At 38.5% G+C, this 15,700-nt stretch overlaps 1 protein-coding gene across 1 annotated transcript; it reads right to left on the bottom strand.

Moving 5' to 3' along the window:
• Positions 1–473: 473 nt before the first annotated feature.
• Positions 474–8,357, bottom strand: Ptgs2 (prostaglandin-endoperoxide synthase 2). The gene is made up of 10 exons (XM_028775752.1): positions 8,103–8,357; positions 7,245–7,361; positions 6,979–7,122; positions 6,210–6,353; positions 5,471–5,652; positions 4,941–5,024; positions 4,576–4,822; positions 4,146–4,432; positions 3,605–3,752; positions 474–3,319 (listed from the first exon to the last, which is right to left on the bottom strand). Exons 1-10 carry the CDS (start codon positions 8,152–8,154, stop codon positions 2,910–2,912), a joined length of 1,815 nt encoding a protein of 604 aa, XP_028631585.1. The 5' UTR covers positions 8,155–8,357; the 3' UTR covers positions 474–2,909.
• Positions 8,358–15,700: the final 7,343 nt, after the last annotated feature.

Genomic DNA, 15,700 nt, shown 5'->3' with positions numbered 1-15,700 from the left:
TAGATAGATAGATAGATAGATAGATAGATAAGACAACTCATGAGAGTCAGTTTTCTCCTTCCACCATGTGGATGGATTTGGGGGATTGAACTGAGGCCATCAGGTTTGGGGGAAGCACCTTTCCGTCCTGAGCCATTTCACTTGCCTGCTCCACCTCTTGTGTATTGAATTTGCTTCTTCTAGATTAGGCAGTGAAAACACACCAGTGGATGTCTCTGTAGTGCACAGCACACATTTAACAGTTCTTCAGCAACTGAGGCGGTAAATAGACTCTTGTAGAGTAGACAGGGGCAAGAGCAGAGCCATTTGAGGGACAGCCTAGAGTTTTCTTATTCAGTGCTGAGGAAAGAACCCGGGGGCTCCTAAACATTAGGCAACTGTTTTACGGTTAAGGTACATTTCACTCTTATTGTAGATGAAAGAACATAAGGTAATGGTTTAAGGATCATGATTCAGAGATATCAATGCCATTATATAAAGAAACAATCAAACTTTATTTTCAGAAGTTTTCAATTCTTAAATAAGTATAAAAATAAACAAGCATTTGTTCTAAGATTTTTTTTTACATGAGTTAATTTAAATACAAATTTCTCTGAGGCACTGTAGCAGTCACATACTTAAGCTGAATGTACAGGTTCAGTCAGCAGGTTGATAGTCACAACAATCATGTTGGCTTTTTTTTTTAAAATCAATGACATTAACAATTTTTATACATTTTTTCTAAAGTTGATTATTTTCTGATCTTAAACTTTTAAAGCATATAATCTTCAAAATGTTTTATAATTTCTTTGTAATAAAACATATTTCTTCATAAGATACACTTTTTAGTTATTTACATTATATCAATATTATTTATAATCAGTTTTTGATTCACAAATTCTAATGCCTATAGTGCTTTGGATATATTTTTTAATAAATTAAATTCTAACTAATTAATAAAGCACCTATAGGGCCTTCAAAATGTCTAAAATGTTAGTCTTTATAACATGCATAAGTGAGTCAATATTGATTTTATGCAGTCTGCTTCATGAGTAAATTCCAATGGCCTAAGTTCTAACTTTAAACTTTTCAATAAAATATACTAGTTTTCTTAAAATTTATCCACAAACATTAATCTCATTATTTTTTTTGTTTTCTTACACAGTAGTTCAGAGAGGTAATCATAAAAAGGTACATCAATTCTGACACAAGGCAAAAAGAAACACTTGTAGTAGACTTAAACATGGTTTATAACAATAATGTCTAAAAGACATAACTATCTTCAATAAATTCAGTAATATACAGTACCTCAGCTGATAATGAGATGTAGAAAATGATCATCATTATTGTTTCATATTTATTCCTATTGCCCAGAACTATCCACTAACTGACTTTGTTTTTAAGTAAAAAAGCAATTCTTCAGAACAAGAATGTGACTTTCTTGTCAGAAACCCCCTACATTTCCGGCATCTTGGTAGGGCCCTTCCATATAATTATAAATAAAAATATATTTAAATTTTTTTTTTTTTTTGCCTTTTGCCTAAAGTAATTCTTTTCCTCCAAAGGGGAGCTACATAGTAGTCCTGAGCTGAGGTTTTCCTGAATATAAAACTTCAAGTAGAGAAAATATTAATAGAGGTTAAAGAAAGAATGCTTCTGATACTAAAAACCCAGAACACAGCAACAGAAAATCAATCAGCAGTTTCTCATAGTAAAATGACTATAAGAAACAGAGCTAAGAGGAGCAGCATGCTGGCATCCAGGCTGAACTCATATATTGCATGGGCCCTACAGCATCCAGGTACCATGAGCTGAAAGACATGTCAATATTTTGAAGAAGCTCACAGGCCACTGATATCTTTTGCATTGAGAGATGGACTATTACGTCATACTGTGCAACAGAAAAAACTGTTTAATGTCCAGCCTGGTGAGTCTTTAACTTCACAGCAAAAACCTGTTGAGTACCAGACCAGCATCACACCTGAAGGATCAGAAAATCTCCTTCAGAAGTTTAATCCCAGATGTGATCTTTAATTTGGAACCCTTCTTTGTTCTTGGTTATTTCATTTGTAGACTCTTTTGTTCCTATAGATTTTGCTGGCTACCACTCATAAACAAGCTTAAAAACTCATACCCATAGTTTAAGACAGAACAGCACAGGCTCTATGACCTTCCTATGCCAGCATTTTGACATACAAGGAAGGTCTGATTGTCATAGTAAGTAGCTTTTCACTACTCCTGATAAAAGAAAATCCCTGACGTGGTGTCTTAACCATCAATAATAATATAATTACTACTAGTTTTGGAGATTTATGTTTATGATGCCTGTTTGATTGCTGTGGGTACAAACTTGACAGCTTAAGAAACTAAGGCCTTTCGAAAGTGATTCAAACTCCCAATTTAGAAATTTCAAGTTATTTGTTTCAAGATTGCTTTTAAAAATGAGAGAGTTGCCAGTATCTGCCTTCAACGCTCACTTAAAACTGAACTTGTACCCGTTTGTTTGATGAGATAAAGATATGCATTATTTAAAAGAAATTCCACATTACATGCTTCTAACATAGTAAGGAGGACACGGTCATAACCATCAGTGTTGATACCTGCAGCATTTTTCATCTTGTAATAGCACTTAAATAGTCATACATCTTTCCTTTGTTCTTATTAAGCTATCCATGAGCTGAAATTCAAGTATAAAGATATCAAAATCCATTTCCCTTCTCACTGGCTTATGCAGAAAAATGAAAGCTGTTTTTCCCTTTCGGGTAACACATATTTAAAGTACAAACATGGGAATCTTCACAAATGTAACATTGTTCAAGAACATCGTCTTCTGTTATAGAAGATGTTAGTGAAAAAAAAGCACTCAGTATAAATATTAAATAATTAAATAAAATTGTTCATGTAAATAAATAAATATGGTCAGTAGACTTTTACAGCTCTGTGGAACGCCTTTTGATTAGTACTGTAGGGTTAATGTCATCTAGTCTGGAGTGGGAGGCACTCGCATTGATGGTGGCTGCTTTGGTAGGCTGTGGATCTTGCACATTGAATGAAGTGAAGGGACACCCCTTCACATTATTGCAGATGAGAGACTGAATTGAGGCAGTGTTGATGATCTTAAAACCCACTTCTCCTCCAAAGGTGCTCGGCTTCCAGTATTGAGGAGAACAGATGGGATTACCCATAAGTCCTTTCAAGGAGAATGGTGCTCCAAGTTCTACCATGGTCTCCCCAAAGATAGCATCTGGACGAGGCTTTTCCACCAGCAGGGCAGGATAGAGTTCCATGGCATCGATGTCACTGTAGAGGGCTTTCAACTGTGCAGCCATTTCCTTCTCTCCTGGAAGGTACAGAAGATAGAGATATAGGTATATCAAACTGGGAACGGCTGAAAGTAGTCCTGGTTGTTGAACATAGGCTGTTCCCCTGCTCACAAGCCGACCCCCATTCCCACTCCTCTTTCTCAATAAACTGGATCCTTTTCTATTTCCAGAAGAAGAAGAAGAAAAATGAGGAAGATGAGGAAGAAGAAGAAGATAGTTTATCCCTTCACTAAATTCCCTCTCATCTTCTCTTTTCCCATTTAATCCTCGATCTTTTGGAAATTTCAGAAACCATTTCTCACCTGTAAGTTCTTCAAACGATGTGTAAGGCTTCAGGGAGAAGCGTTTGCGGTACTCATTGAGAGACTGGTATTTCATCTCTCTGCTCTGGTCAATGGAAGCCTTTGCCACTGCTTGTACAGCAATTGGAACATTCCTACCCCCAGCAACCTGAGAAAAGTAAATAATAAAATGAGATTCTTGGGCATATTCCTGTGGTCCTACATCTTGGCCTCATCACTTCCAGTCTGTAAGGAACGGGCCTTTTATGATTATAAAAAAAAAAAATAAGCTGATAGACAAGTCTGAATATTTACTTCTGTAATCTATAAGATGACTGCAATATTTTAAAATATTATTTTTAAGATAGACAGGTGTTGTTATTTGCTTGATCATTTTAGACAAACACTATAGACTTTTTAAAAACCTTCCAGCCACCGTGTTTCAAGAACCAGTAAAACACCTGACTATTCTTTTAGTGAAAGAAAAAAAAAAACTGTCCCTATGACAAAAATCCTAAAGCTACTAGCCAGCTGGGTCTTGCTTTTCAGGAACAATGCTTACCCGGCCAGCAATCTGTCTGGTGAATGATTCAACAAACTGAGCGAGTCCGTGTTCGAGGAGGATGGAGTTGTTGTAGAGAAACTGTTTGTAGGTATACTTCTGGTCCTCAATGTTGAAGGTGTCGGGCAGCAGGGGGTGCCAGTGATAGAGTGTGTTGAATTCAGAGGCAATGCGGTTCTGATACTGGAACTGCTCTTTGAAAAGGAGCTCTGGGTCAAACTTGAGCTTGAAGTGGTAGCCACTCAGGTGTTGCACGTAGTCTTCGATCACTATCTTGATAGTCTCTCCTGTTGTACAAGACGGAGAGTTAATTTTCCATACAACAAATAGTAGGTATGTTACCAGATCACATTCACTCTCCTTCTATACAAGAAGGAATCAAACATATTAGGGGGAGATGTTCTTACTCATTTCTATCTCTCTTGCTCACCTATGAGTATGAGTCTGCTGGTTTGGAACAGTCGCTCATCATCCCACTCAGGATGCTCCTGTTTGAGGATATCACACACTCTGTTGTGCTCCCGGAGCCAGATTGTAGCATACATCATCAGACCAGGCACCAGACCAAAGACTTCCTGCCCCACAGCAAACTGCAGGTGCTCAGGGATGTGAGGAGGGTAGATCATTTCTACCTGAGTGTCTTTGACTGTGGGAGGATAGACCTCTCCACCGATGACCTAAATCACAACAGTAATAACAGAGTTAAAAAAAAAAAAGAAAGGAAGAAAAGCCACAATAGTTTTAAAATGTAAGTCTAAATGGCAGGTGATAATTTTAAAACTGTAAGAAAAATACCTGATATTTCAATTTTCCATCCTTGAAAAGGCGCAGTTTATGTTGTCTGTCTAGAGTTTCACCGTAAATGTGATTTAAGTCCACCTAGAAAATTAATTAATAAAGAAATTTCAATTTACTGATTCCTTACTATCATTTCTTATTAAATTTTGATGATTTTGTTGTCTTTAAAATTCAAAAAGTGATTTTCTTAAGATTTATTTTATTTTATATGCATGAGAATTTGCCTGTATGTATGTATGCATGCATGCATACATGTATGTATGTATGTATGTATGTATGGCAGAAGAAGACATCAAATCCCCTAGAACTGGCTAGAGTTACAGATGGTTGTGAAAATTTACATTAAAATATTTCTGTGTATGTCTGTTCATTTTTACTAAACCAGCAAATGAAAAATGGAACGCTCTATTATAGTTTTAGTAGACCTGACATTTGGATAATAAAAAAAATGGGCGTGATTTGTTTGGCATGGTGAGATGTCAGTATTTCCTAAGGATTTGCTTTAAATCTGAATTAAGCCTACTTACTCCATGGCCCAGTCCTCGGGTGAACCCAGGTCCTCGCTTCTGATCTGTCTTGAAAAACTGATGAGTGAAGTGCTGGGCAAAGAATGCAAACATCATATTTGAGCCTTGTGGATCGGGGATGAACTCTCTCCTGAGAAGAACCTTTTCCAGCACTTCTTTTGAATCAGGAAGCTCCTTATTTCCTAGAACATGAAAACTCTACAGTAAATATCTATCCATGCACATATTTGTTCAAGCAAACAGACGACTAATTCATGGGAGCATCCATCACTTAGAAGCATGGTCTCGAAGAGGATCACAGTATCAATACAGTTGCTGTGCTTTGAGGCACACAGTGTCATGCTTGTACCCTAGGCTGGACTGAAACTCACTCTCTATCCCAGAATGGTCTTGAGTTATTGGTTAACCTTTACCTTAGAGATGACAGGCAATATGCTATCCTGCTAAGACTATAAATTCAAGTTTTAAGATATTGTGAAGGGAGGACTTACTGAACAGTTCTATCAATTTTAACTAACATCAGTTCTACTTAGCATAATGCACTAATGTTAAGACATTATATCAAAATGGAGATTTACTTTCACATAATAGATCTGCACTTTTAATAAGCCTCTGTGGGTAGCCATACTAAAGACAAAACTATTTGCAGTTTCAAATAAAGGACAATGTAAGGTCAACTTTTCTAGGTACACACCCAACCCTCGATGCAATTGCTACATCTGTATTTCTTTGCGCTCACCTTTCACACCTATGGGAGTTGGACAGTCATCGGCTACTGGAGGAAGAACCCTGGTGTAGTAGGAGAGGTTGGAGACGGCTTCCCAGCTTTTGTAACCATAGTGGACGTTGTAAGTTGGTGGACTGTCAATCAAATGTGATCTGGCTGAAGTTTTAAAGAGAAAAAAATTATTGGACCTCATATGAAAAAAAAAAAACAAGGGAAATGTCAATTATCATTGTATAATGTAGCAAGTACAGAGATTGGATTTCATTCAGACAAAAATACCTTGCTTGACAATGACTAAACTTTAAAGGGCACTGAAAATACATCTTCAATAAAGCTTAGGCTTTACCCAGGACATTACGCTCCAGTAGTCTTGACTTTTCAGCTACCACCCCTCCCTGTTCCATAGCTGATGACAGATACAGTTGGGCATGGCCCTCACATAGAACTATAGACAGCTATTTTCCCTTCTGACCCAAACACTAAGCAATCATTTGTTTTAAAGGGTGCTGTGTGTTCAGAACAATTCCTGTGAGCCCTGGGTATTCAATGAACAAGTGAACCACACTTCCTCCACAGGAATGAAGGACAGGGGTCATAACTAGGATCCAGACTACAGGTTTACATGACAGTATTTTAGACATTTCAGAGGAGAAAAAAAAAAACAGAATGGAATAGGTATACTTCAAGTCATTTTGAAAAGGTTGAGAATATTTCTTTGGGTTGGGTTTCTAGTGCATAGTTTTGTTGGAGGATGCTGGAAAACAAGGAGGGTTGTACTTACATGTCAACACATATCTCATGATTGAACTTCGCAGGAAGGGAATGTTGTTCACAATGTTCCAGACTCCCTTGAAGTGGGTCAGGATGTAGTGTACTGTGTTTGGGGTGGGCTTCAGCATTAATTTGATTCTTGTCAGAAACTCAGCTGGAGAGAGACAAAGCAGGAGGAAGAGTTAAGCAGGCGCCCACCACAGGATACAAATTTACAAAATGATGGTAACCATATGTGGTCCCATTCCAAAGGAAGATAACCCAGGAAAAACTTACGTGTAGTACAGTTTTCACCGTAGAATCCAGTCCGGGTACAGTCACACTTATACTGGTCAAATCCTATGCTCATACATTCACCACGGTTTTGACATGGGTTGGAACAGCAAGGATTTGCTACATTAAAAAATAAGACAGCCTGTCAGTCACTCTTGGTTGTCTTCATCTTAACTTAAGGATTTAATTGTATCATTATGGGTCAACTCTACAATGATATATTTGACAAATACACAGGTAGTCCCAGAAAAAAAGGTCTTTATTTTAATTGTCTGTCTCATCAAATGGTTGTAATGTAGAAATAGCAACTTTCTATTCTTAAGCAAGAAAAGCAGAGGACCTAACTTCATAGCTACATTACCAACATTTTCAAAATAACTTGGATAACTCAGACTAGAATTACTAAATAGCCCTTTCAAAATTAACATGGATCAACCTAGTACATTTGTCAAAATTTAGTGTAAAGAAAATGAAAGTAAACCAGACAAGTTTTTAACATTTTGAATATAATTTTTAAAATGTATTCCGGATTTTCCTATGGTCAGAGGAGCTCTGACAGGTATGTAAAGCCATAACTCCTGTTCATTTGTCTACACACATGCTTTTCATAAGTATTGATCAGATTCTGCCTTACCATAATGACAACCTGTAAACCATTAAGACTATTGGTTTTTAGCAAATGAGAGTGGTTCTCTGTTCAGTTGAGTAATAGCCCATTACCTAAAAGCGGGTTGCAGTTCCTTCGGTTCAGGCTCTTTGCCAATACACAGCCTATCCCACACAGCCAGTCCCACACTCCCAGAAAGGGGTCTGAGACTAAGGAGTCCAGGGGCGCCTCTGGGCGCAGAGCCTCTCACTCACCTGCATGGCTGAGCGCCAGGGCGGCGCAGATCAGCACAGCTCGGAATAGCATCGCAGAGGTGGCAGCGGCCGTGGCAGCAGCGGGTGGCAGCGGAGCTGGCGGCGGAGCTGGCAGGATACAGCGCTGAGTTCCTTCGTAAGCAGGGTCCCGACACTCCTGAAGCTCTTAGCTCGCAGTTTGACAACTGGCTGCTAACGCAGAGAACCTGGCTTTTAAAGTCTGGTAAAGCGGACTCCACGTGACGTTGTGGTGACGGTGTCTTTCCGTCTTGGCTTTCCCCAACCCCCAACATCTTTCCCCCATCTCCGCTTCAGCGAGTTGCGCAAGACCCATAGGGGAAGGCTTTTTACCCACGCAAATGAGAGACGAGGGAAGCCGGGAAGCTGCCCTCGGCTGCCCCAGGTGGTGCCAAGAGAGCTGCACCGCCTTCTCCATCACTCAAGGCTCCGTGTGGTTCACTGTGCTTGCGCCTAGGCTGGCTCTCTTTGGGGTCTCGGGTTTCCTCCTAGTCCCGCATCTAGTGGGGGCCGAGGAGCGCGAGAATGTCACAGCTTCCTCTCCCGGGATCCGAGGTCCTAACTAAGGGAATCCCCTCGCCTCTCCCCACTGTGGCGCAGTCTGACGTGCTCGCTGCTCAGAGCACGCACACAGCTACCAGTTTATTTAATTCATTCTATTTTTTAATGAAATGAGAGGGCTGCTGTCAGGGTCCACATATGTACTGATGGAGTTAGAGTGAAGTCTTTCACGGAACTGCCCTCCAGGCTCCGCGGTTCTATTGAGCCCCGGGGCACTCGTCTTTCCTAGGGACAGAGGCTGAGCTGCACTTCATCCGAATTCTAAGTGTCCACTGCATTGCTTTAAGGTATTTTCCCCCTGCTGTTACATAGCTTTTTAACATTTTGTTCAACAAAGACGTAACACTAAAAAGAATGTGTTTTCAAATGTGCCTTTTAAAAATTTTTTCTGTCCATGTTTACAAGAAGGTATGTTATGGCAACGGATCAAAAGATAATACTAACTTTTCGATAACTGGCCTTATTCTCGCTAACCTTAAAAAAATCCACTTCATTCTGAAACACTGTTTGATAAAAGAATTAATTGCCTAGAGAGGTGATATTTTTGACAGTGCTGAATATCTTTCTACTGTGTTTCTGTTGGCTGGGGATGGGGATGTGAGGATGGAGGAGTGAAAAAACCAGCGAAAGAAGAAAAGGAGGAAAACAAAAACATCCAATTAAACTGTGCCTTCTTGGAATGAATGGAGAAAAAAATGACACAGAATCTGAAATTAAACTATATTCTCAGTAAAGTCAGGAAAATGGTTTGAAGGAGGCCGAGCAACACTGCAAGACCTCTGTTCAAAACAAAACAAAACAAAACAAAACAAAACAAAACAAAACAAAACAAAACAAAACAATACAAAAATGTAAGGAGAGAAGACCCACAGTGGGGGAATCAAACATGAGAAACAGAGCTTAGGAAAGAAACTCTACCAAACACGTTAAAGTAAGAACACTCATGGAACTTTTTTTTTTAAAACTGTTTGCTTCATGAGCATGCTAATTTGATTCTACATGAGACATGGTGACTAAAATTCCATGTCACCCAGAGCCTTTGTTCTAGTCATGTTTAATCATTCCATGTATGGCACTCCCAACCTCTTACATGGAGTCCTATGGGAAATTTCAACTGAGTGCACAGACTGTTTTCTTTTTGGGAAACCCTTGAAATCGTCCTTGTTTTCTGTTTTATTTTAAATGAGTGAAGTGCATGGGCTCAAACTGTAAGTTTATTAGAGCTCCTAATAGCTAGGAACCATGTAAAAATTCACACTCTTGACAGTGTACTCAAATCTTATAATGAAATCTTCATTTGATCTTGAACCACCCCATCCTCTCCTGATATTAGTTGTATACCTATTATGTAGAGAAGTATATTCTGATATTTTAAGAGATTATGACAAAGGGTGGGGAGGAATGGTGGTATTGGTTCTTAATCCCAGCACTGAGGGAGAAGAGGGAGCCAGGGCAGATCTCTGAGGCCTGCCTGGTCCACAGAGCAAGTTTCTGGACAGCCAGCTATACACAGAAACATCTAGTCTCACACAAACAAAAAGAAAAAAGAAAACATTATGAATAAAAGTGAGAGGAGAAAACAAAGCATAGAGCATAATTGCATTCAGACTACTTGAAAGTTTTAAAGACATTCAGCACAATCACAGAGGAAATTCAATTAAAACTATCTGTATGGTTCAGCTGGCTGATTTAATCTGCAACTTCAAATGTAAGGTAAAGAGAGCTCCATATACTACAGAGTTACACAAGAACTCAGGAAGAAACTTAGACCTTGAAGATGAGCAGTTTTGAAAAGAAGTCCAAATAAGGATGTAAGGGAAAATCATCTTGTAATTGGCTGCTTTTGAGAAGTCTGGGATGCCAGAGCACAGTATACAGGCGCATTGTGAATGCTGATTACAAGGGAATATTAGCTGTCCCAAACCAAATCAAGGTGATTCAACCTGTTCTGTATGGCAAAGCACAATGATAATGGTGCTCCTTAATAAGATTTTTGTCATATAGCAAGTATAGCGATAAGCTGGGCAGAACTTTGGTGTTTCTGTATAAATTTGGGCACATATAAGTGTCTGCTGTACAAAATACATCTTGTTAGCATATGACAGATTTTTGAGAAACTAAAAAAGGAAAATAAGGAAATGTATTAACATCTTCTAGAACATTCTGTTGAGTTTTACTGCCCTCTTCTGCTGCTTGAATTTTCAGCAACTTTTTTCTCCTGAGATGCTAGGTAGATTGTTAGGTAGATTTTGGTTCTAATTTTATAATGTTCTTATGCAATCATACATGTAGTGCTGATATTAAACTTAAAGTTCATGCATGTACTGGAAATAAATGACATTTTTGTTTTTGTAATGGATTTGGTTTTTTTTATTATTATTATTTATTTTTCTTTTCCCTGACACGGAGTTGCTTTGTGTAATCATGGCCACCCTGGAACTCACTCCATAGATGTAGATGACCTCAGACTCATAGATTTGCTTGCCTCTGCCTCTGGCATGCTGGGATTAAAGATGTATGCCACCACCATCTGACTAATAAATGATATATTCCTTAATCCAAGCCATATACCATTCATAATAAGCCAAGAAAGAGTTAGATGGGTTAAAAGTAAAAGGAAAGATGTATCATGTTAATATTAATAAAGGAAAGCTAGAATAGTTTTGTTTTTAGACAGCGCTCTTTAGAGCAAAGAAACATGGAAAGGAATAAAGAGTAGTAGTGCAGATAGAGCAGTAGTTGATAGCAGAGTGGATCCTTCTAGGAGGTATAATGATCTTTATGTACACTGTATAACAATGGAACCTCGATATACATGAGGGCAAATCAAGAGAACTGTAGGGAGAAAGAAAGAGATGATGGGTTCTTCAGTACTACTTATCAGAGATGGGCAGATCTATGATAATCATAAGGCAGATAGCTGAAGTGAGTGCAATTGTAAGTCAGCTGGGCATGATCAACATCTAAGGCTGTTTCATTCGAGGACAGCAATATAAACACTCTTCTTAGTTACATGGAACACATACGAGTGCAAACCACACTCTAGGCTATAAAACACACCTTAATACACTTAAAATAGTAACCACACAATGTATATTCTCAGGCTATGGGTGAGTAAAATTAAAACATGAATCACCAGTGGCAATAAAACAGGCACAGTAATTCATGGCTATTAACTCAATAATTAGGGTGCAGAGGTAGGAGGATCAGGACTTCATGGTCATCCTTGACTACATAGACATACTGAGTCTTACAAGAGACCCTGCCTTGAAAAAAACATAAATAAGAAAAAGTTAAGGAAAAAGAAAAAGGAGAAGGAAGAAGAGAAGGGGGAGGAGGGGGAAGAGGAGTGGGGAAGAGGAAGATGAGGGAAAGAAGGGGAAAAAAAAGAGAAAAACAAATCACTGATATCTGGAAAATCCCCAAATAGCTGGATATCACAAGATACATTTTAATAACAGGGCTCAAAGGGGAAGCTCAGAGGATATTAAAAAATATTTTGAATCACATGAAAGTATAACTTGAGATGTTTAGAATTCAGAGAAAACAGCACAGAAGGTTATAGCACCAAATGCATGGTAACCAAAGAAGACTGAAAGCCAGACTTCAAGGCTCCCATATCATCAGAGTAGAAAGAAAGATCAATTAAACCCAAAGTAAACAGAAGAACAGAGACAACCAACATTTAAAGGGATATCAATGAAACTAAAACCAGGAAATTAATAGAGAGAGTCAGCACAGACAGGGCGCTTTTGAAAGGCCAATAAAATTAATGTCCCTAGCCAGTCCAACTAAGAAAAAATAAGATAAAAATTAACCTAATCACAAAGACTTTAGGAAGATGAAACCATCACTACAGAAACCACAGACATTTGGGAGGATAATAAAAGTCTACTCTGAACAAGAGAGACAGGGATAGAGGACTGTCACATGTTAGAAGCCCCCCACCCCAGTCGACTTAGGGAGTTCAGCCCAGCCAAGGTTAACATGGCAAGACCTTGTCTCAAACAACAACAAAAAGAGATACACTATTAAAATTACTATTCACTGGTTTTGTGGTCTCAATTGAATGTATCAATTTCTGTTTCCCCGGAATTCCTTCTCTGTGTGTATGGTGTATGTGTGTGGTGCCTAAAATTTAAAACTGAGTGTGCAGATTCCTCCTGCATGCATTTGGAGGTCAGAGCAGATTCTTCCTCTTTGGAGATCAGTGCAGGATATAAATGCCTCCCTCTATTGCTCTCTATCTTGTTGCCTTAAAATAGGGTATCTTACTGAATGAAAAGATGCTTTTTGGGCTAGGTTGACTGGCCAATGAGTTCTTGCATCCTCCTGTCTCTGCTCCACATTGCTAGGGTTACTGGTACATGATTGTCCAATTTTTTATGTGGGTGCTGGAGATTCAAATTCAAGTCCTCATGCTTGCCAAATAAGTTTTCTCATCCACCAAAACACCTCCCCAGCCCTTGTACCAATTTTTTCATCTATCCGTCTATCTATCTATCTATCTATCTATCTATCTATCTATCTATCATCTATCTTACATCATATTATTTTATACATTATTGTATATTATATATGTACATATATTTTAATATACACATATATGTGTATATACGTTTACATTTATTTATTTATTTATTTATTTAATGTGCATGGGTGTTTTGTCTGCATGTATCACTGTATGCTACATGCATGATTGTTGCCTGTGGAGGCCAGAAGAGAACATTATACCCCCTAGAACTGTAGTTACAGAAGGTTATGGGATGCCATGTTTGTTCAGGGAATTGAACTGGGGTCCACTGGAAGAGCAGTCAGTACTTTTAATCACTGAGCCATTTCTGTAGCCCTATATACCAACTTTTTGAAAGCAAATTTTATAAAACTTCATGTAAGAATAAAACAATCTAAGGTGGCCTTTATCTACTAAACATTGAATCAATATTACCTTGCCAAACAGAAAAAATTAGGGTTATACAGGCTTGCTGGTGAACTCTATCAACCTTTTAAAGAACATGTATTATTTCCATATAATCTGTATCAGAAAATGGGAATAAAGGTGTTACTGCCTGAGTCTATGAGGCCAACATGACCCTCACAGTAATAGCAACAAGCAAACTACAGCATAGTATTTGCTATGAATATCCAAGCAAAATTTAAACACATGGACTGGAGAGATGGCTTTAAAGATGGTACAGAGCACTAACTGTTCATCCTGACAGCTGGGGTTTGATTCCCAGGGCTCACAAAACTTCTCACAATCCTCTGTAACCCCTACTCCAGGCGATTCAACATCCTCTTCTGACATCTGAGGACACTAGCTACACACATGTGTTACACAGGCAAGACCACAATTCAGGTGGATCTATATAAATAAACTTTTAAACACAACGTTAAAAATCTAGTCAAGCAGTGTGCAAATATAATGAGTTATTCATCACGACTAAGTGGGATTTATGTCTGGTATACCAATTTGTGTCACCATCCCAAATTTATATAAACAACACCAAGGAGAAAAAAAAAGACCATAGTCACACTCTGAGTAATTGGAAATAGATAAATGTCTTCAATTCTGCCAAGATATACCCCAAACTCGAAGCTAGTACCATAACTGATAAGAAATTTAGAAAAATTTCCAGGAACATCAAAACAAGACAAATTTGTCCCTGTTTGCTGCTGTTTAAAAAAGATTATTTGTTTGTTTGTTTGTAGATGTATGCACAGGTATGTGAATGAGTTTATGTACCTGTGTACTCCCAGAGACTAGAAGAAGACATGATGCCCAATTTATTACTTCAATGCTGGCATCTAACTCCCCTCTTCATGAACAGCAAGCTTTCATAACCACTGAGCCACCACTCCAGATCCACTCCCTTGCTGCTGCTTATAAACTGCATACCAGCCAGATATGATGCTGCATATCTGTAACCCAAGCCCTTGGGTATAGAAGCAGGACAATTGGGAGTCCAGTAATTCTCAGCCCATAACAAGTTCAAGGCAAGCCTTCTCAACATGATATATTGTCTCAAAAAATAAAAATAAAAAAAAAACATAAAAATATGTGTGTATGAGATTTTTTCTTAGTAATAGAATAACAGAGAGAGAGAGATAAAATCATCTTTATAGGTATTTGCTTTTTTGTATGAGAATTCCATAAGAATCATCAGCAAAATCTTTGTGAAACGATTGGTAAGTGTAGGGGAATTTTAATCCTGCAACATGGCTGTTCTAACAAGGGATTACATCCAAAGATTATATTCAGATGGATGTCTATGTGATCTGACTGGAATGCAGATATCCCTTTAGTACATACCTTTAATCCCTTTGGCTAGAATATTGACACACTTTTAATCCCAAACAATGAAGGTAAATTTAGTTTGTAGGAAGGAAGCAGCCATGTTTGAAAGTCAGACAAAGTGAAGAATCAGAGAAAGGTTTAATAGAATGAATGAGAGATAAGATATGACCAACTCTCAGGAGAACAGCACAGGAAAGAGAAGTGACTTAGGAGGTACGTGAGGAAGGGCATTTCAGTAAGTGCAGTTCAGTTGAGTTCAGGCGGTGGAGTTCAGTTGAATCAGTTCAGTCAGGGAAGTTTCTGCAGTGCAGTCGAGTTCACCTGAGTTCGTTTGTGAGGTTCATGTAGGTCAGCAGAGGCAGCTGAAGCCAGAGAATGAGAAGGACCACAAGATTAAAAAAAAATTGTCAGAGGTAGTTTACGCCAAACAGAGTAATTCAGTGAAAAACTGAGAGAAGCCAATTTGAATCAGTCACCTTGAAGAGGGAGTTTGAGCCAGAATGGCTGAGTTGAACTAGCCAGCCATTGTTCAAGAAGAACCAGAAAGGGTGAACTTATTCAGCTGTAAGCCACAGAGTTGACAATAGTATTGTATTGGCTGGCATCTCCTTCAGGGAATTGGTTTAGCAGACATTGAAGGAATAATGTCCTCAGTCAAAGATTTCACATTCTGTTGACACCCTCTAAGGCTGGAACTTAAATTTTCTTTGTAATTTTAGTC

Source organism: Grammomys surdaster, unplaced genomic scaffold (assembly GCF_004785775.1).
Source record: "Grammomys surdaster isolate TR1022 unplaced genomic scaffold, NIH_TR_1.0 259, whole genome shotgun sequence".
Taxonomy (NCBI): domain Eukaryota; kingdom Metazoa; phylum Chordata; class Mammalia; order Rodentia; family Muridae; genus Grammomys; species Grammomys surdaster.
Note: the sequence above shows the minus strand (reverse complement) of the source record. Positions and strands in the feature narration are given on the sequence as shown.